Source organism: Micromys minutus (genome assembly GCF_963924665.1).
Source record: "Micromys minutus genome assembly, chromosome: 22".
Classification (NCBI taxonomy): Eukaryota; Metazoa; Chordata; class Mammalia; order Rodentia; family Muridae; genus Micromys; species Micromys minutus.
Genome location: NC_137957.1, coordinates 21,333,775 through 21,354,183, shown reverse-complemented (window position 1 = coordinate 21,354,183; position 20,409 = coordinate 21,333,775). Strand labels below are relative to the sequence as shown.

General features: G+C 39.8%; 1 protein-coding gene across 8 annotated transcripts in view; it reads left to right on the top strand.

Moving 5' to 3' along the window:
- Positions 1–7,937: 7,937 nt before the first annotated feature.
- KCNC2 (potassium voltage-gated channel subfamily C member 2) overlaps positions 7,938–20,409 on the top strand; it is a gene marked incomplete at both ends in the record, with an annotated part of 185,648 nt that continues 173,176 nt past the window's right edge. For all 8 annotated transcript variants that reach the window (XM_080935733.1, XM_080935737.1, XM_080935735.1 and 5 more), the window contains one exon: positions 7,938–8,624. In XM_080935733.1, the coding sequence (XP_080791859.1) occupies positions 7,938–8,624 (687 nt within the window). The remainder of the gene's footprint in view (positions 8,625–20,409) is intronic.

Sequence of the window (20,409 nt, the reverse complement as noted above, 5' to 3'; positions counted from 1 at the left end):
CTGTACATCTGCATATGCTGAGTACACCGTGTGCAGCCTGTCTCAGAGCCTTGAGGAAGCCTTGGAGGAGGTGGAGTAGGAGGCCAGCCATTCCTCAAAGCCTTTTACAATGGCCTGCATCCAACCTAGAGGGTTTTCTGCTCTGTCTTCATAGTGGCTTAAATTGTCTCTTAAATGCCCATTTCTTAATGCTATCACATTAGAAATTAAGTTTACAGATAGGAACTTAGAGGTCAGAGTTAAATTGTAAAAGCAATTAAGCGTATTCTTAAGTCTAAGTAAATGTCCAAATTTAATTGTTGCAATAAAATGATTCCGTTCATTCAGAGAATACTGGGCTCTTACTGGTTATACATCTAGATATGACGTTGGAATTGGTGGTGAGCTTTTCTGTCTGACAGAAGTCTGAAAAGTGCACATATTTCTGGGATAATCCATGTTTGTCCTCCCTCATGGCTTAGCATTTTCTTTGAGGAATTATTTTGGCATACTCATTTGTATTGGCATCTTACATTATTTTTTTTCACCTCCTTTTCACAAATGGCACAATCATCTCTGCTATCCAGTGGTATCATTTGAAAAACTAATTGAATAGAAATAAAACTGAGAGGCATATTTCCATGGCCAGGCTAAAGGAAAAGAATTTCAATAATGTTTTCTGAGTACAGTTCCTCTCTCCACAACTGCTTCTTTGCCCTGATGTTATTTTTACTTCCTTCAATTCTATTTGAAAGCTGCAGAAAGTGTCTTTTCAGAAGCCCGAGTCTCCACCTGCCTAGATGTCTTTCTAAATATTGAAACTGAGCTGGTGAGCTGTGCTTAGATGCTCTCATCTTACTGTAAGACACTTCTAGTTCCTTATTCCTGGAGCCCTTATTTTTGTTTCCTGGAGGAAAACAGTCTGATTACTCCCATCCTTTTCAGAACACTAATTGTGGCTCAGGATTTCTATTCTTCTTCTTCAATACAACTCAAATCCACACAGACTTCTTAAAAGAAAAAAAAGAAACTCACTTACCTATTTTGATTACAGCTTTTATCATATGCTGTTTATGAAACATAAGGGAGTGACAGAACTCTGATTTACTTTGATAATGGGTTTTCAATTCACAGAACAACTGGGATGTATTAAGTTAGACATGTGGGTTTCTTTTGTAATATCTATATCTTCTACTAATGTTTATGCAGTTCATGGTTATCCATCTATTCAAACTGTAAATATATCATTTATTCTGTGATTATACATGGACATTGGAATAAAAAAAATGGTGGGCTTGAACAATTGGAGGGTTTTTATCTTCTGTGTGAACTTTGGCAAGCTATTTGAAAAATTCACTCATCCCTAGCATGCACTTAACTGATTTGTTGGTTAAACCAAATGCTATTGGTATTTTATTTTTCACTTAAATACTTAGGGACATTTTGGCGGATATAATTAGTGATAATACTGTTTCCTTCATTGCTCTGGCAATCATTTACCAAATAGGAAAAATAATAACTTAAATAATTAGTTGGTAGACTTAACGATAATTTGTAATAAAACTGTATGTGCACATATGCACCCATGTATATACATTAATGTGCATATACATATACATTCATATGAGTACACATAAAACATACACAGGTAGATTGATCGAAGCTATATGATAGATAATAATTGGAATAATTAGTTTGCCAATTATGTCTATTTAATAAAATTTCTTCTTTTCTGGTTGCACTCTTTCCTAACATATACTGCAGACAGTCAATGTATTGCCATATTTTCATAAATCTTAGATTCAATCCAACATCCAACAGGATGTTGGATGTTGAATGCTGAGACCACTGTAGGGTCTGAATGGTCTAAGAATGTAGGATGCTGAGACCACTAATTTACTTAGTAATTTACTAATTTACTAATGTACTTAGACCCTTTCCAATAGACTTGAAGGTATAGCAGTTCACTGTGGCTGGGAGATTTTAAAGAAATTGTAGAAACAGAATCAGCAACAGTGAATAATAGGATGACACACACACACACACACACACAAACAGACATGGGCAAACATGTATACTCACATTAGATAACAGTAGAAGATAGAAGATAAGAAAATACTAAATGTGCTCTAATCATGTCTTATCTAGCATCTGTGACTTAATCAGGAGCAAAATCAATGAGTATGTATTTTTCTGAATCTGCTGATAATTTAATCTTTATATAGAGAGCAACCAACCGCCTTAGTAGTGATATTCAATAGTATCCTCTTTGTAAGTTATGACTTCAAACAGTGTGACTAATGGTATGTTCCACTAGTTATTTACTGAAGATTTACTAAAGTGTATGTATGCTTTCATTTATTTATTTGATGCTATCCATGTGTCTGTCTGTCTATCCATCCATCATCTTTACCATCTCTTTATCTTCACCATTATGATCTGTCTAGATCTATAATCTGTCTAGATCTATGATCTGTCTAAATCTGTCTAAGATCTATTTGTGTGTGTATGTGTGTGTACATGTTCAGGTGTGTGTTGTGGGGTACAGTAACAGATGCCACATATCTTCTTCAATCTTTTCATTTTATTTCCCTGGACCTGGAGCTCACTGCTTGGCTATACTGAGTAGTCAATAAGCAGAAAGGATTCTCTTGTCCTGCCTGCTTAGTGCTGGTGTTCCAAGGCATGCTGTGTGATACCAGACATTTTATATCAGTCCTGTGATACCAGGCTTCTTCTGCTAGTCCTGGGGCTCCAAATTCAGGTTCTCACGCTTGTGTGACAAGCACTTTAAGGACCGAGTGTCCTTCACAGTCCACTTTTATCTATTTTAAGTGAATTGCTAGTACAGAAGACAGTAATGCAGATTTTGTTCTATCAAAATAGGCTACTCTCAACTCTCTTTAAATGCCTATACGTGAGCACCATCCTATATGCATGACATTTTTTCCTCTTCTTTCAACCTAAATGCCTTTCCTCAGAACACTTGCACATTAATTTTTTAAGTAAGCAGTAAGTTCAAATTGACTATCTCTGCTGTGATAGATATTTATACCCTAGTCCCCGAGAAAAGCTGGAGCTTGTATTACATACTAATGAAACTGCCAAGGTCTAAAAATCACAAATTTATCTTATTGAAATCTACCTCATCATAATCAACGTAAATGATTAGTTTGGGTAGGAATGGAAATGCGTTGCATAAATATTATTGTCCTGATTGTGCGTTCTGAAAATATATTTGAAAGTTTGTTCCCACATTTGGCAGTGTTGGAAGGGAAGAGGTCGTTTCTTGATGTGTTTAGGGAAGAATCACAGAGTTGCGCTGTGACTGATGGGAAGTGAGTTCTCTCTCCCTTCTCCTTTTTGTGAGGACACAGTAAAAAGGTTCACGTGACAGTCTAGACATCTCGTTCTGGACTTCTTAGACTCCTGAGCTGCAAAAAGGCAATACAAAACAAAACAAACCGAGTCTCTGTACATTTCAAATTAGTCTCAGATTCATTGTTAAAGTGGTGAAGAAATCAACTGTGTTAACGAAGTTGGTCATTACAAGATGATTGAAACATGTATACTGGAAGAAAATTATTTTTTTAAAAGTGCTCTTGCCCTCTTACTCTCTTCCCTCTCTGCTCATTCTCCCCCACCCCCTCCCCCACTCCTCATGTTCATGGCTGGCCTCTTCTCTCTGTCTCTACTCCCTTCGCACAACAACAAAATAATTTTAAAAATGCACATTTGTTACCAGGTTTCAAGAACTTTACTTTCCTCGTATTTCTATAGAGTGCAGTAGCTAAGCTAGTTTGGGTGGGGTCCCTGCACAAGAGATGTCTGATGGGAAATTGTGGATATTTCTCATCTACTTGATAGGAACTTTATGAATACATGACATCATAAGGGTGTCTTAGAGTTTTCTGTTTGGACAGGAGCTTCTTTAGTCCAGAGCATTGTAGGTCTCACGGTGGAGTCAGGCTGCAACCTTGAACACGCTCCTCTGTCCCAGCTTCCAGAGTGCTGGCATCACAGACATGAGCCAGCATACCAGGCTCACCACAGATTTTCAGGAGACCCAGAGTTCTTGTGATGATGTAATGTTCCCATTCCGGAGCCTTTTCTGATGCTAAGTCCAGAACACAAAGGGAGCCACATTTCCGTTGCTTCCCAGTGAGCATTACTGCACATACAGTCTTTTAAACCCTTGCACCCCACCAGTCATAAAGAGAACTGGGGCTGCTGTTTTTTTTTTTTCCTCCCCCAGTTTTGCACATCATTTTTCAATGCTTTGTTGTCTTTTCACTTTTATCTGAATTTTACAGCAGGATCAGTGGAGTTACTTGGCTGGAGGGGTTTTCTGTTCTTGGCTATCTTACATAACGGACCCTGGATGTTGGTATTAGGATGCTCTCCTATTGACAAGGAAACAGAAAAGGCCTCCCATTCATAGCTTGTGTGCCAGTTCTTTCTCGGCGGATGCAGTCCGTCCTCTATTCTCCCAGATCTTGTTCTTAGATTCCCCTGCCACATTCTCTATTTTACATCTATAATTCATAAGAAAATTCTGACTTCTTCCGAAGGATAATCCTCTTATCAGTGTGAGTACTTCCCAGTAGCTCATAGAAACTTAGATCCAGCCCTTGGGCTGGAGTTTGCATCATCCTTTCCCTCCCTGGAAGGCCTCTTTGCCACTCCCCTTTTCGATGTGACTCGCTCATACATGTCCCCAGAGTACAACTACTATGAATACAACTATTATGAAACGGAAGTCTCTAATCATTGGTTCTCATCACTAATATGTAAGGTACAAATTATCTTTCCATAGTTTTAATTATTATATAATGTGAACATTACTTTTATTAAAACCAAAAGATATAATTTATGAAATGCTCTGGTCACCATTATTACTATTATTAATTTACTTTAGAGTTGGTAGCATGTTCTATTTCTGTATTGAACTTATGACATTAAGTAAAGGAGTAGCTAGGTAAGAAGAGAATGGGCGGTAGAATTCGAATATATTTGGTATTTTTTTTTCTAGCAACTAAGAGTTTAGTATTCTCACATCAATCACTAGCTAAAAATAATGCCCCATAGTTATCCCCATGGATCAATATGATGGAGGTGACTCCTCAATTAAGTTTCTCTCTCCATTCATGTCAATTTGACAACTGAAGCTGACTTTGTCACTAAACAGTAGTATTGACAGCAAAATTTGTTTTTTCATAGATATTTCCTTCCACTTCCATCCTGGTGTTCTCCTTACTGGTTGGATATAGATCCTAACATTGTTCATGGGAACAGTACACTTAGCTCCTCCTCCATTCTGCCTATCTCCTCTGTCTCTCCTTGAAATGTACATGCATGTGCACACACGCAGACACACACACACACACACACAGAGAGAGAGAGAGAGAGAGAGAGAGAGAGAGAGAGAGAGAGAGAACATACTTTTTATTTTGATGATGAGACCTAGTATGAATTATACCACGCTCTCCCCAAGACAATCTGTTGGGGTCTCAATGTCCACTCCTTAGAGGGTGATTTTATTTGGAGACAGGATCTTTCTCGAGGCTATTTGTTTAAAACGACACCATCATCATGGGTCTCTGTGTAATGGTGGCTGATGTCTTCATGGAAAAGGGAGAATCTGGAGACACAGATAACATGGACACAGGAAGGAAGTCCTGTGAGGATGCCCCGAGAAGATAGCTTACCTTCAAGCTCACGCAGCTGACTGGATCACACTCTATCCTTAGGGCCTACAGAAGGACCAACTCTAAACCTTGCAATGGTGGGGCACTCTGTTTCTTCTGGGGAAAGCCCTGAGGTTTATGTAGCAACATAAACAAGGCCCAGACAGACAGCAGAGTGAAGCAGGACTTGGCTCAGGAGATTGCGGGTTTGTCACTTGGTTATTTTAGACAAAGGAAGCTGAAGTTTTACTTTTCGGGAGCATTCCGTTCCTGGATAAACTTTTAAAAACTTGTTTTGTTTTATGTAACCGTAACCGTGATGTGGTGGCTGGAGACCTACATTTGCGTGAAGAAAGAGAGAAAGTAGAGCCTTGTAGAAGAAGCCAGAAGCAAGATCCCTGTCACCTGTAAGCAGACTTCTCCTGTCAGCTGTCATTAAGGAAAAGATGCAATTGGCTTTAGGTTCTCTCTCACTTGTTGGGAGGGGTGGGGCAGTGGGGAGACAGGGTGTGGAGGCTGGTGCTTCAGGAGCGCAGGTAGAGCTCCAGAGAGGGCGTAGAGCTGCTCATCCTAGATTCCCCAGACCCACCCACCCACTGTAGCTGTGGGCTTAGGCAAGCGCTGAGGAAGGAACAGCTCCAGCAGAGGATGCTTTCGGGCGGGGGTTGGGGGAGAACCAAATCTGTGGATCCAAATCTAAGCTGAGAGCCTTGACTTTCAACTGGGTGAGCGTCCCTAGCCTCCGGTCAGCCTCGGCTCCTGACACAGCCAGCCGGGCTGAAGGTCTGCAGCGGGGTCGGGCTGCGCCGGCTGGACCCGCCCCGAGCTCCATGGTTCGCCCAGCCCCGCGCGATGGTGACTCTGGGCGCGGAGGGTGGCTATGGGAGAGCCCGCAGATCGCAGCAGCGTGAAGGCGGGGAGCGCGGCGGGCGGCAGGCGGCGGGCGTGGACTGTCTCCCCGACCTAGGCACCCAGAGAAGCGACTCAACCACCTGAACCCCGAAAACGCCAACAAGTAGTTTCTCCTTTGAGGAGGGCGGCTCAGCTGGCCGCAGAGACTCCGTCCGACTGCAGGAAGAACCTCGTCCACAGGGAGACCCAAGCAGATCCACTTTTCTCCCGGTCTCCTTAAGGTATCTGGGGACGAGGAGGGGAGAAAGGGAAGGGCAGCGCAGGCGGGCACCCCCCTTGCCTAGCTGTAAGAACCGGGTTGTGGAGCCCTGGGGAGAAGCTGGAAACAGCCAGTCTTCCAGCTCAGCGACCCAGGGGGTGTGCCTCCCGCAGCTTCTCCTGGGCCTCGCCCCTCCTCGAAAGCAACCCCCCACTCTCTTCCCCAAGATGTTTGTTTTTCTTGGGGAAGGGGGAGGGGCGGCATAGATTGCTCACTTTTGTCCTCAAAGATGGATCCTAGTTAGTCGTTTCCTTTCCCAAGTAATAATAACATTAGCAACAGCGGCAACAGTAATGTGAAAAGGAAATTGGATGAGGAAATTAGTCAGAGGTCTCCTTGGTGAAAGGCGGTAGCGGGGACGTTTGTTGTTGTTATTGTTGTTCTGACTTCTGTATTCAGTCTTCTGCCTGGTAGGTGAGGGAGAGAAGTGAACTGGAAACAGAGCGGGCGAAGAGTCCCCTAGTGCTGGGGGCAGAGAGCTGTCCAAGGTTGGAGCAGGGTACGCAGGCAGCTGGGGCACTCGAGGCCCCCTCCCACTCAACACGGCTAAGTTGCCTCAGTGAACGTAACTCCCTGATGGGGAATTGCATTAAGAACTGGGGAGGGGCGGAGAGAGAGGCTGGGATGGGGTAGTGGGGAAGGGGTCCATCTAGGGAGAAGAGCCTGGAGCAGAGACCGGTAGAAAAAGGGTTGGGGAGTGAACAGTGGGGATTTGGGGGGAAGGAAAGAGGGGCTTGGGGACTAAAATCAGGATGGATTTGACAGGGACAGAGGGGAGACAGACGTGGTGGAGGGCAAGAAGGAGGGAGAGGTCAGAGCCAAGGGTGGACTGTGTGCCAGGAGAAAAGGTTTCCTGGAAGGTCACGGAAGACTCAACTGTTCTTCGTTCTCTGGGAACCTGGGCCAGGCATGATGCAGGAGGCGGGGACAGGACTTGGGCACTAAGCTCCTCCTGGGAGGGTCCTTCCCACTTGCCAGCTCTGCATCTTGGCGCTCTTGGGTTGAGGTGGGGGTAGAGAGGGTCACGGTGATTATCTGACCCACGAGAGCTTTAACTTGGTGCTGTCTTCGCCTCCCCTAGTCATGTCTGAGGCACAGAGATGGGTAAGATCGAGAACAACGAGAGGGTGATCCTCAATGTCGGGGGCACCAGGCACGAAACCTACCGCAGCACTCTCAAGACCCTTCCTGGAACTCGCCTGGCCCTTCTCGCCTCCTCTGAACCTCAGGGCGATTGCCTGACTGCTGCGGGTGACAAGCTGCAGCCGCTGCCCCCTCCGCTGTCTCCACCGCCGCGACCGCCTCCCTTGTCCCCTGTCCCCAGCGGCTGCTTCGAGGGCGGCGCCGGCAACTGCAGTTCACACGGTGGCGACGGCAGAGACCACCCCGGGGGAGGCCGCGAATTCTTCTTCGATCGCCACCCTGGAGTCTTCGCCTATGTGCTCAACTACTACCGCACGGGCAAGCTGCACTGCCCCGCCGACGTGTGCGGGCCGCTCTTCGAGGAAGAGCTGGCCTTCTGGGGCATCGACGAGACCGATGTGGAGCCCTGCTGCTGGATGACCTACCGACAGCACAGGGACGCGGAGGAGGCCCTAGATATCTTCGAGACACCCGACCTCATCGGGGGCGACCCTGGTGAGGATGAGGACCTAGCGGCCAAGAGACTGGGCATTGAGGATGCTGCGGGGCTGGGGGGACCCGATGGCAAGTCTGGCCGCTGGAGGAAGCTGCAGCCTCGCATGTGGGCTCTCTTTGAGGACCCCTACTCATCCAGAGCTGCTAGGGTAAGACCTGAATCTACCGGTTCCCTGTTGTCGCAACTCTTTCAACTTTGCTTCAAACTTTGATTCTTTCCTCTGACAGCCTGAGATGAAGAGGAAGAAAAGAACACGCTTTTCGAGATGTTTCATGTGGGGTAGGAGCCCAGAGACTTTCTCCCCATTTCTTTCACCCTCCCTGTTAGTCCTTCTGCTGATCTCCAATTCAAACAGATTTACTTAAGCAGATGGGACCAGTCCATGTAAGAGGCCTGGGATGTGCCCTAATCCATTACTACATCCACCTTAGCTTTTGTTGTTGTTTTGTTTTGTTTTGTTTGCCTTAACTCTTTTTGTTCCAGCGTTTTTCTTTAGCTAGGATGTGTTTTGGAGCCTGTTGCCCATCCTGATGTGACAGTTTCAATGAGCTCTAAGTCTCAGATCTGACTTACCAGGGCAGTAGCAACGGACAATAAGGATCTAATCTGAGGGCAGGGAGAGGGGAAATGACATCTGTGTCTGTGAGTCTGGGTGGAGGTAGGCTGTGCTGGGAGGATTGTTTTGGGAGGAGAATGTGTCTGGCCTTGTCTCTTCTCAGGGGCGAAGAGGATGTTGTTGGAACTGTTCCCAGTGATCTTGCCTGCACTCCGGATCCTCCAGCTGGGTGTCTTAGGTGTGTCAGTGTTCCTTACAGGTTGATCGTGAATTAATCACCCCACTGACCTGTCCTCTGTGGAGTAACTCTGATTGTTGAAAACTTTACTTGACTTTTTATATTATAATCTTTGACTCAGTGTTTCTGCTTTTGTTTCTAACTTAAGAGAGTGATTATATTTATCAATGTATCTTCCCAGAACCCCATGAAGGGACCAGAGAAATTACCAGTGACAGTGGTCTGCAGCTTAAAGGAAACAGAAGAAATATGAATAATTAAAAACAATACAGGCCATGGGTTAGCTTTAGGCATATACGAGAATGGGATCCTGAATTTAGTTAATTGTTGCAACTGTACATGTCTGGTTTTGCTGCCCAGGGAAGGTTCTCACCCCTATGAGATGGTCATCCTCCTGACTAACTCTGATTCTACCCTCTGGACCAGTTTCCTTGGCATGTCAGAAATGCCTGTATCTTAGTTTTTATGCCACTGACTACCCACTGACTTCCACAGAGACATGCTTCTGGACATACCTCAGGAATCTGTGCATGTGCTTGGTTTTCAGGCAGAAGAAGAGCATAAAAAAGACATGTAAAATAGCACTTGGGCTTGACCTTTGAACCCACGTGTAAATTTTAGGATAGCCCTACACTCCTATAATCAAAGATGGAAATACTAAGGTTAATCCTAAAATATTGTTTTTAGGGGCATTTTATATGCCAAAACAGTTTATGTTTAAAATGTGATTAATGGTAGCCAGGCCAAGGCAGTGCAGACTTTCAATCCTAGTACTTGGGAGGAAGAGGCAGGTAGATCCTTGAGTTTGAGGCCAGCTTGGTCTACAGATCTAGTTTCAGAACATCCACAACTACACAGAGAAACCTGGTCATGAAAAACAAAAGACAACAAAAATGTGCTTATTGATATAAATAGAATCACAGGCTCATGACCTTAGCCTTGTGCTTTTTTGGTTCTCAGCTGAGTGCCACAGTGCTTTTCCCTCTTGGTGGCTAAAGAGATTTTGTTTTCAGGCTCATCACATGACTGTCTTCTTTGGTCTGTGTTCATTAAAACTGTTGCCTTATCATCCTTCCTCCTGATAACATAGCGTGATATCAGTTTGGTTTGAATTTTATTATAAGCCCAGTTCTATACCTAAATGTCTAGCAAGGCACACAGCCTTTATTCTTACTGTGAAATTTGATTCTGTGGATCATTAATGAAAAAGGGTAGTCCGTTGACTTGATTGACAGCCATTGGGCTTTAGAAACAATTTTTATACTTAGATTGTGTAGTAACTATGTGGAGGATTTGTCTTGTGTCTGTTTTAGATGAAGAAAGAAGCAAGTGATTAGCACAAGGTCAAAAGCAGGTGAGAGCAAAATCATGCGACAATCACCCGGCCTGAAATCTGTTTTGGAAGTCACTTAGCAAAGACCTTCTTTTTCTAATTTAGATGAGGAAAATGAAGACTCGGAGGTTAAGAAATGGTTAAGGTCATGCATCAAATTATTAGCCAAACCAAGATTATTTCAGTGGTGTCGTGACATCTTCCTGGCCCCTTTCCACAGAACCTCTGACTGTAACTGATTAGATTGTGAAGTCTCCACACAGCTACCTAAGACATTAATTAGGGTTCCCTCTTGGAAAGACATTTACAACAGTTTAAAACAATACATTGTATGTAAGACATTGTCTGGGACAACTTTTGCAGGGCACCAGTCAACAAATGAAGAAAAATGTGTGACCTTCATCTCTTATGTGAACCCCATTAGAATTTCCTGCTTGTTATTGGCCAGTTAGTGTCCAATATGTCGCTTTCCTTTGCAGGCTTTGCATTCAGGGAAGTACCTTTCCAGATCACCAAAGATTACCTGAACCAGAACGCATAGCTTAGCTCCAATTCTGACCTGACCTAATGATAGCAGTTTCTTTACAGAGAATCCCACTGAAGAGGATATAACTGTGCTTAAAGGATGAGTCTGACTCTAGGAACCGTGAATCATTATCAAGTGATTTGCTTCATGAATCTCATTCTCAATAAAGTTAGGTATTTTATAAACATTCTGTCTTTACATTAGTTCACATATTTTGGGAAATACGCAGATGAACAATTTTAGCTGAAGTTTCTTTTCGGTTCTTACACCTGTTTGTTTATGTTTTACAGTATCAAGGAGATTGCTTCAGTTTTCAGTTAGGTGTTCTTATTTTCACTTTCATGATCTACATGGCCACATTCAGTTACTAGTGATAGAAATGGTAATTGACTTTTTTGACCTTCTAATTTTACCTTTTACTGGCTCTTTATCTAGGAGTTTAATTTATGACATAAATATATATTTGAGAGATTTTAATACTCAAATGATTTGGCCAGTAAGTTAATATGCCATATCTACATGCTATTTTTCTAAATTAAAAAAAAATTCCCATAGAAGTTGTCATAGAAATCTCCTGTAGAAAACCAAGATCAGGAAAGACAGGAGCTATTAATTAATTAATGCTATTGACAATATTTGTAAACAGTGAGGGGTAGGGACACCTATGGAAAGGTGCTGTGCATTCTCTACTTCCAACTCAACATTTGAAGTTTGAGTGTTCATTCAAGATTCAGCACCCTAAAAACACAGTAAGGAAAACTTTCTTGGTCAAGTCTCTAGATTCTTTTTAGAGTTACCAGTACTCTAATTATAAATTGCCAGGCTTAGAAAACGTTTCAAAGTATTTGTTCCCGGCTCTAAAGGGCTGGGGGAGGGGGATTATATTTTTCTCCATTCCTCTTTTTGCTTTGTAGGTAAAAGTAGGTGACTAACTTCTGTTTGAGAGTATGACCCTTTTTCTAGTGACTTCTGCATGTCTTTGGTTATCAGGTTGATTTTAACTTATCATTGCTAGGTTGACAGAGTACTGTTTTTAATGGCCACATATTACAGGTGCCTCCAAATGATGGTTACCAAATGTAATTTTCTTGTAGAAACCTTGCTTCTCTGGCTTATATTTATTATTTAAACACTCTGCATCAAAATCTACATAAAGGGAAGGCACGGAGAGGATACAGTTCTTTGCTCTCATTACGTTATTTCATTTATAATAGAAGTACTTCCTAAGGACATCATTTGAGTCAGGAAAGCCAACAAGACAGGAGAACTTTCCAAGACAGTAAAGCGTTTTTTTCCTTCAAAAATAAATTAAACAAACAAAAACCCCAAACCAAGACTCACCTTCCTCCAGCTGTTTGCTTGTAAAACCCAATTCCTAGCTGTTGTTCTCAACACCGATGCTACATATTCCTCACTCCTGAGATCTGCTGCATTTAGATGGATCATTCATATTTCTGTGACACCTCCTGTCTTTGGGGCTTGGGTCTGGGCCACTCTCTTCTCCATGCTCAACTCATCTTGTGCGGATTTTTGTCACAGTGCTTTCCCTAGACTAAAATTTTAAACTGGTCCCATGGATTTCAGAATAAAGCATACACTCCTTAAGATGACAATGAAGACTTGTCGTCTAGCCGTTTCTACCCTATTTTTTTTTTTTTTTTTGGTTTGTTTTAAAAGCTCCAACATCTTTGTTGCCTTCAACAATGTTAGTTAATGGTCAATTCACTAAAGATGGCACACTTGGATAGGGCAGTTAGGCCTTGAAGTTTTAACATGAGGGTCCTTACAATCCTGTTTTTCTGATTGTTTTTTTTTTTTTTTTTTTTTTTTTTGGTTTCAGAATAATGTATAGTCTTTTTACAGTATAATGAATGTGTATCAAATTAATTATTAGAATGTGGTTTAATCTCTTCATCTTTTTCTCTATTAATCTTAAATCATGGCCAATTTTAGGACCAAGAGAATTAAGTTCATGTCCTTGAGGAGATTTTGCATCAATGTCTTTTTTTTTTTTTTTTCTCTTTTTAATCTAAGACTACTTTGACCTTTCCCAGAACATTAACTATCTAATTCATAAATAAATAAATTGTTAAGTTATTGTGGGGGTTGAGCAGCACCAGAGAGTAGCCCAGTCTCAACACATGAGTAAAGGAACACAACCTCTTATTGGTTGTGTTGCATTTTAGTAGCATGTAGGATCACAAACTAAGCAAGCAGCATTACTGGTAGATGCCAGGTGTACCAAAGATGAATGCAGTGGGACGGAGCGAGTGTGCTTTTCACGTATAGTTTTCATGTATAGTTTTCATAGCCCGTTTGTCGACTCAACTTGACAAAATTAAATGAGAGACAAGAAAATGTTCTCTACTTGTCAACAGTTTATTTGCAAAGCAAATAAAAATACGAAAATGCAAGTTTATGTGCAGATCAAACATTCTCACTTGACTGTCTAAATCATCACTATTTATGTTTACTGCCACAAGTTAGAGTAAATGTGCTTTTCAAGTTTTTATGTTTTGAACTTATGAGTCATAAATCCTTTTTATTATGGCAACCTTTAAGATACATCTAAACAAAATGGCAAGGACATTAAAGATAAACGCAGATCTCCAGAAGGAAATATATAATGGCAAAAATTCTAAACAATAGCCAGGAATATATTACAGGAATGTAATTCAGTTCTGCTTGAAGTGAATTTCCTTTTAGATCAGCCCAGGCAGACTTTTATGATAAAATAACATGGCCTGATGCTTGTTTAAGAGGTTGAAAGGTGGCAATTTTAATTCTATGTAGTCAATATTTTCACAGAAAGTGAATAGAATGTGGGTTTGAAAATAGATAAGGACTGAGGAAGAGAATGTATGAAAACAGAATTGTTAAAAAAAAAACTGTATTAGGATCTGTGAGAATTATGCTTTTATTTTGAGGTCAGCTTCAGATGAGCTCAGTTTATCTTCCTTTGCCCTATTCCAAAAAAAAAAAAAAAAAAAAAAAAAAAAAAGAATAATTTCAATGATAAAAACCAGAGATGACACATTGGACTAAAGTAGTACCCAGACTTCATATCATCTCCAAGGTTTTGAGGTTTGTAGGGTAATTATTGCTAAAGATGCCAGGCAGGAACAGCATGTCTCTGCCCATTCCGATGGCACCCCAAGAACTGCCACCCAGTAAGGTAAACTAGAATTGATCTTTTTCATTTGTAACTTTATGCCCTTTTTTTCTCCCCCCTTACAGCTGTTGGGTAGCTGCTGCTCTGGTTACCATAGAAACAGGTTAGCTCCTAGCTTCCTGTTTCCATTGAAAACAGCTTTCTCTTAACCACATATTGATCTCAGGAAATCATTTTGCTGTGGCTCTGTCATGAAAACCATAAAGATGATCCTCTCTGTCATTTCCTAGATCTAAGATTCAGTGCAGGTGTAGCTCTATCCACCCACAAGGGTAACTGATTAGATAATCTCAATTTTACTTTCATTTGAAAAGTACCTGTCAAAGACACCATCCTTTTCCCCTTCCCATATTTTATACAGCAGGGAGAGTCTTATTCATGTGAGGTTTTAGAGATGTGTCTCACACATCTAAATGCTTACAAAACAGTGTCAAAAATCCTCTCCTTCATAACCTAGTCTATCAGTATTAGTGTGGAGAATTGTTTGCTGTCTGCCACACTTGAAAGCTAAGACTTAATGTGTTACTGGAGACTTTCAAAATTATATGTTATATTGGGCTCTGTTTTTCTCTTTTGAGAACATAGTCTATTGTAGGATCTATGTATAAATACACTGTCAAGCAACAAGTTTTTATAATTTTATATGGAGAGGAGACAGAAGAGAACTTGTAAGAATGTGGTTTTTAATTTCAAGAATACAGTAGTTATATGGAACACACACATATATATGCACATGTATATATATTCCAAATATATAAATGAAAGTTATTTTTACTATATAGTCCATACACACACATATACATATATACATATACGCACACACACACACACACACACACACACGTAGATGAAATTTAAATGTAAATTATTTACCTAAGGCTTGTGCCTGAGATATTCAGTAGACATTTAGTGTTCATGAGGATTAGATTTAGAAGAAGAAAACTCAGTCATCTGACCCATCCACCTCATTTTGAGAAGACAACTGACATGTCCTGGCCATGACTGGTTAGTGAGAATTGAGTGGCTAGAATTTAGATCTTCTGTCTCTGACTTTTGGGTCACTGCTTTTTCTATTCAAACATGGTTGCTTAACCTAGTTCACATTCTCCACTGAATGCACACATTTAGCCACTGAGATGCAGCAAGCAGGGTAGGAATAGTGATATCAATCTCTGCCTTTATCTGTTTGTTCAGCAAATATCAAGAAACTACCTTTCCATAGGGACCATTAGACATAAATACATTCTTACAGCACTGCCATCTTCAGTTTCACATTCGATCTTTGTACTTCCCCAAAGCCTCAAAATTAGCTTGCTGATATAGTTACATCATTCTTGTCCCCAGACTCTGAAAGCTGGGATCCTTCATGTCTGTAGATCGTTCCTTGTTCTACTCTTATTACTGTTGACTTAAAAAATAATGTGACCCTGCTTTAACCTATGGGTGATGGGTATTGTAATGTGTAGAGTGTAGACTTTTCAAATGTAAGCAACCAGGATCATGTATTTCTACTGAGATAGCTGGTGAATAAAAAGAATAAAATGTGTTTAAAGCTAGTGGAAATTCACACATGAAGTTGGATATTGCTGTGAGACCAGGAAATCACATGTAATTTTTCCTGAACTTTTTCAAAATGATCAGTTAGTTTAAGATATAGTGTGATTGTAAAGTAATGCTATAATTTTGCCAGCGTCTAACAGAATGCATTCTATAGAAATCAAAACAGATAAACTGGTCAAAACAATACTTATCAAGTTAAAAATACTCTAGGGCTGTTACAGTATGTAGCTGGACTTCTCCCTTGAAATTTGACAAAGTCTTTAGAGCTCCATGTGTCCTGAAAGTTCCATGAGGATACCTTAAGGATATCTAATGTCTTCTTCATGTTCTTATGTGTGAAGATCTATGTTTATGTGCTATCAAAAATACTGCCATTCTTCATGCATCTAATTAAATGTTTAGATTCAGTTTATACAGACAGGGCTCAGTTAAGGTTACAGTATGTCTGTTTACCCAGTCCATTGTATTGTTGACATCTTTGAAAATCTCACTCACAAGCTAGGGAGGGTTCTTAGATTTTTTTTTTTTTTTGAGACAGGGTCTCATGTAGTTCATGGTGGTCTTGAATTCATTATGTAGTCATGGATAAATCTCAACTCCTGACCATATTGTTTCTACCTTCCAAATACTAGGATTTGAGTTATGTGCCATTATGTCTAACTCAAAGTCATCTTTTCCCATAGATACCTTTTGATTTAGTCTCAGTAGTTGGAAGTGCTTCCCTTTAAGTTGCCTACCTAGAAAGAGACTTAGAGCCCAAAAACCAACAATGTTGGCCACACATGTTCCTTTATTTTATACCAATATTTTGTCTAGATTGAAAAATACTCAGGGAGTCAAAGGAGGGTGGAAATGTTGTAATTATATTTCAATTGAAACATTTTCAAATACTCAGTAAATATTAGATACTTATAAAATAAAATCATTTAAAAGATTATCAACATACTGCAATAATGTTTAAATTTAAGACTACATGATAATGAATCATGTTCAAGCAAAAACCCTTTGATCAAATAACCGAGTATTTGAGTACTTTTTAAAGGAAGTAGATACAATTTTCTTTTTGAGTTTTCAAGTATACAACAAAATTCCAGATATGAGTTTTTTTTTATATTAGTAGTTTTGGATTTGTGGATTTATTATAAGGTAATATTTGTTAAAAGAGAGTATTGTTTAGTAAATATATTTATGCCATAATATTAATCATTGGGTGAACAAACTTTGTTTCTTACTAACATTATTAAATTAATTCTGAGTAAGATGAGTAAAATTAGTATTTAAGGGAAAATAACAGTTCAGTGGCTGTGGTTTAACTTATTCCTAAGTTATTCACCTTTTAGGCATCTAGCAGTGAGAAATGGCAACACAGTTATAAAAGTTATGAGAATACCTGCCATGTAACTTCTCTTTCAAGTAGATTAAGTAGAAAATGGGTGGATTATATGTTCATTGCCTATAAAATTAAGTTTCAAATAACAGTAGCCTTTGGTTTATCTGTTGCTATTAGAATTATGTGAGATCAGAGTGAATCTGCCATGGGGCTGCCATATGAATAGAGCAAAGTTGAATTACTGTGTTCAGAATATGAATGATAAATATTGGCGATCTTATGATTCATCTTTAGGCACATAATGGTATTTATTGTACCTTGTTATGCAGAGGCACATAATTCAAATAAATCAATGAAGCAAATGTAATTTAACACATTAGACTTTAAAGACATTAAAATGAATAGTCTTTTTTTGTAAAAACAGGGTTGGTTTTACTAATTTTCTAAATTTCTTACATTCTACTCATAGTTTAGTTACAATGTAAACATTAGATTTTTAGAGTCTTAAATTGAGTGTTCCCCCCAATACTTTTCTTTTTTTAAATTTTTAAAAAATTTTTAGTTAACCTCTGATTCATCTGTTCTTCATGGTTTGTCTTTGACATTTGATTTTTAGAGCTAAGCATAGTTGACATGCTCAGATGACATCCTCATAGACTACTGCCACATTGGGTTTGCTTTCTCTACTTTAGTGTGCATTTATTGACTGATGAAATAGGATAGATGTCATAAAGCATGGGGATATTCTCATGCAACTAAAGACCAAGTGAATAGCACGCATCAGAGATCTTAGTGTTTTTAATTTAGTGTCTTTCAGCTGACAATCACTGAGCTTCAACAGGTGGCTAAGACTATGGTGTACAATAAGAATACAAAACAAATTGAGATGGTGTTTGGCTTTGGGATGGATATTTGTAGGAAAAAATATCTATTAATAGTTACAGTATCAGTGTACATACTACATACTTTAGGAGAGGTAGGGTTATAAGACAGATGCGCAGTGTAGGAAAGCAGCTATGCTCTCTGGTCATGTAGACAGAATCTTAACTCCCAGAAATATGTAAGCATTTGCAATTAGCCGAAGGGAAGGTAAACAGAGCAGTCCAAAAAATGTGGTAGAGAGAAACTGAATAATAGGAAGGACAGAGCCTTGGAGATATGGTGAAGACAGTACAGTGTCAGAGGGCAAAGCTTAGAGTAAAGGCAGGACACCCTAGCTTGAAGCACTAACTTTTAAATGGCTTATCTTCTCTTGGATCACAGGAATGAAAGTCTGACTCTCTGCTTGCCAGTTAGTTTTGACCTGAAAGTGTTCACAGTTGGACTCAGTCTGTTACGTTTTCCTCCTGATAACACCTTAGGTTCAAGTACAATCATAGGCGATTCCTCCGAGTTTCCATTGGCTTACTGGGCTAGAGAGAAAGTGACAAACAATATCTTACTGAGTGTCTCCTACAAAGATTAACTAAATAATTATTATTACTTTTTTTTTTTTTTTTTTTTTTTTAGTCATTTTGGGAGGTAATGTGGTAGTCATAGTCAGTCTTACGGAAAACTTCTGGCATTTGGAATGTTTTTGAAGGAATGAATTATCTTTTCTTGAGAATTTTCATCTGGATACTGAGTGACGGTTCGTCTGGAGAGTGGCTATCAGTCATTCCTGATTAAATAGTGAGCAGTTAGATAATATCCAATACAGTTTTGTTATGGAGCAGACATTTTTCAAGCGACAAGAGTGAAATCATATTCCCTACCCTTAACAGGGTTGCAATGAAAGAGGAGCAGAGGGGTGGTGGTTCTGCCACGTCCTGGTATTTGTTGGTGATGGATGATAGAGTGCTGTGGAGACCAGCTCAGACATGTTGGGAGTGCTATATCTTCCTGAAGAAGAAGAGGACAGAAGATAAAGTAGATGTGCCCTGATTTTTTTTGTTTGTTTGTTTGGTTGGTTGGTTGGCTTTTAGATACTGGAAAGAGCCTAAGCAAAATTTCACAAGGAGAGGAGGGAAGCCTGTTCAGAGTACCGTGGGTAAAGGAATGCAACCAGCTTACTAACTGAGAAAAGGTACAGCCAGTGGTAGAGCTGAGATTAGCTTAAAAGCCTGGAAAAGTTCTGTTGCAAAAGTCTGGCCTTTGTTGGTAATGGGACTTCCCCCTACCCACTTCTCTGGTCTCTTCCGTAAGCTTCAGCTGGCCTGACCTTGAACTTTTTGCTTTTCTGTCAAGAATCGTTTTCCTTTTGCATAATAAGGAGGGGCTTCATTTTTTTACAATTCTGATTGAATGGCTACAGATTGGAAATTGGTACATAGTAATGATTCTTTCATGGACTTCAGCGCTTTAATGTTTAGAATTATTTCTTGTGATTCTTTTCACATTTCTGCATTAACAACTTAGATTCCAAAAGCATCTTATAGATATTATGGGTTTTATGTTAAGTATGCCTCTAAAAATTTATGATAACCGTAATTCACACCAAAACAAGCTGGGGAGGGAGCGAGCACTCTTTTCTCCAGGAAATACAGCATTTCTGTTGTCACCATGCTTTTCTTTTCTTTTTTATTTAAGATTATAAAACTTTATTTATTCACAAGATGCCTAAATGATAAATCCAGAAAGGCTTGAGTAAATATGCCTGAATTGTTAGTTTTTAAAAATAGCATTTGATGGGTCAGCAAGATGTCTCAGAGGGTAAAGGTGTCTTCTGCCAGGCCCACTGACTTGAATATGATGCCCAGAACCCACAGAGAAGAAGAAACAGGTGACTCCCCCAAGTTTTTCTCTAACCTTTACATACACAAACAAAATAAAATAAAATAAAATTTAAACGTAAAAAATATTTGATACTGTCATGGGCCCATATACACACACACACACACACACACACACACACACACACACACACACATATATATATATATATGAAATTGATCATATATAAGTATGTATATATATATATTAGAAATTGTTTGTGTATATATGTGTATATATATGAAATTGATTGTTAAAACTATATACAATGTATACAATCAACAATTAACAAACCAAATCTACTGGATAATGCCCTTTGACTGACCTCTTAACTCTTAACACTTGTAGTTAAACTAAAAAGAAAAATAATTTTTTTTCAAGTTCTTAGGATGTTTTATTTCATTACTGCAAAAAAATAAAATTGAAAAGACTGAAAGGTAACAGAAACATTTTTAAGAGAAACAGCA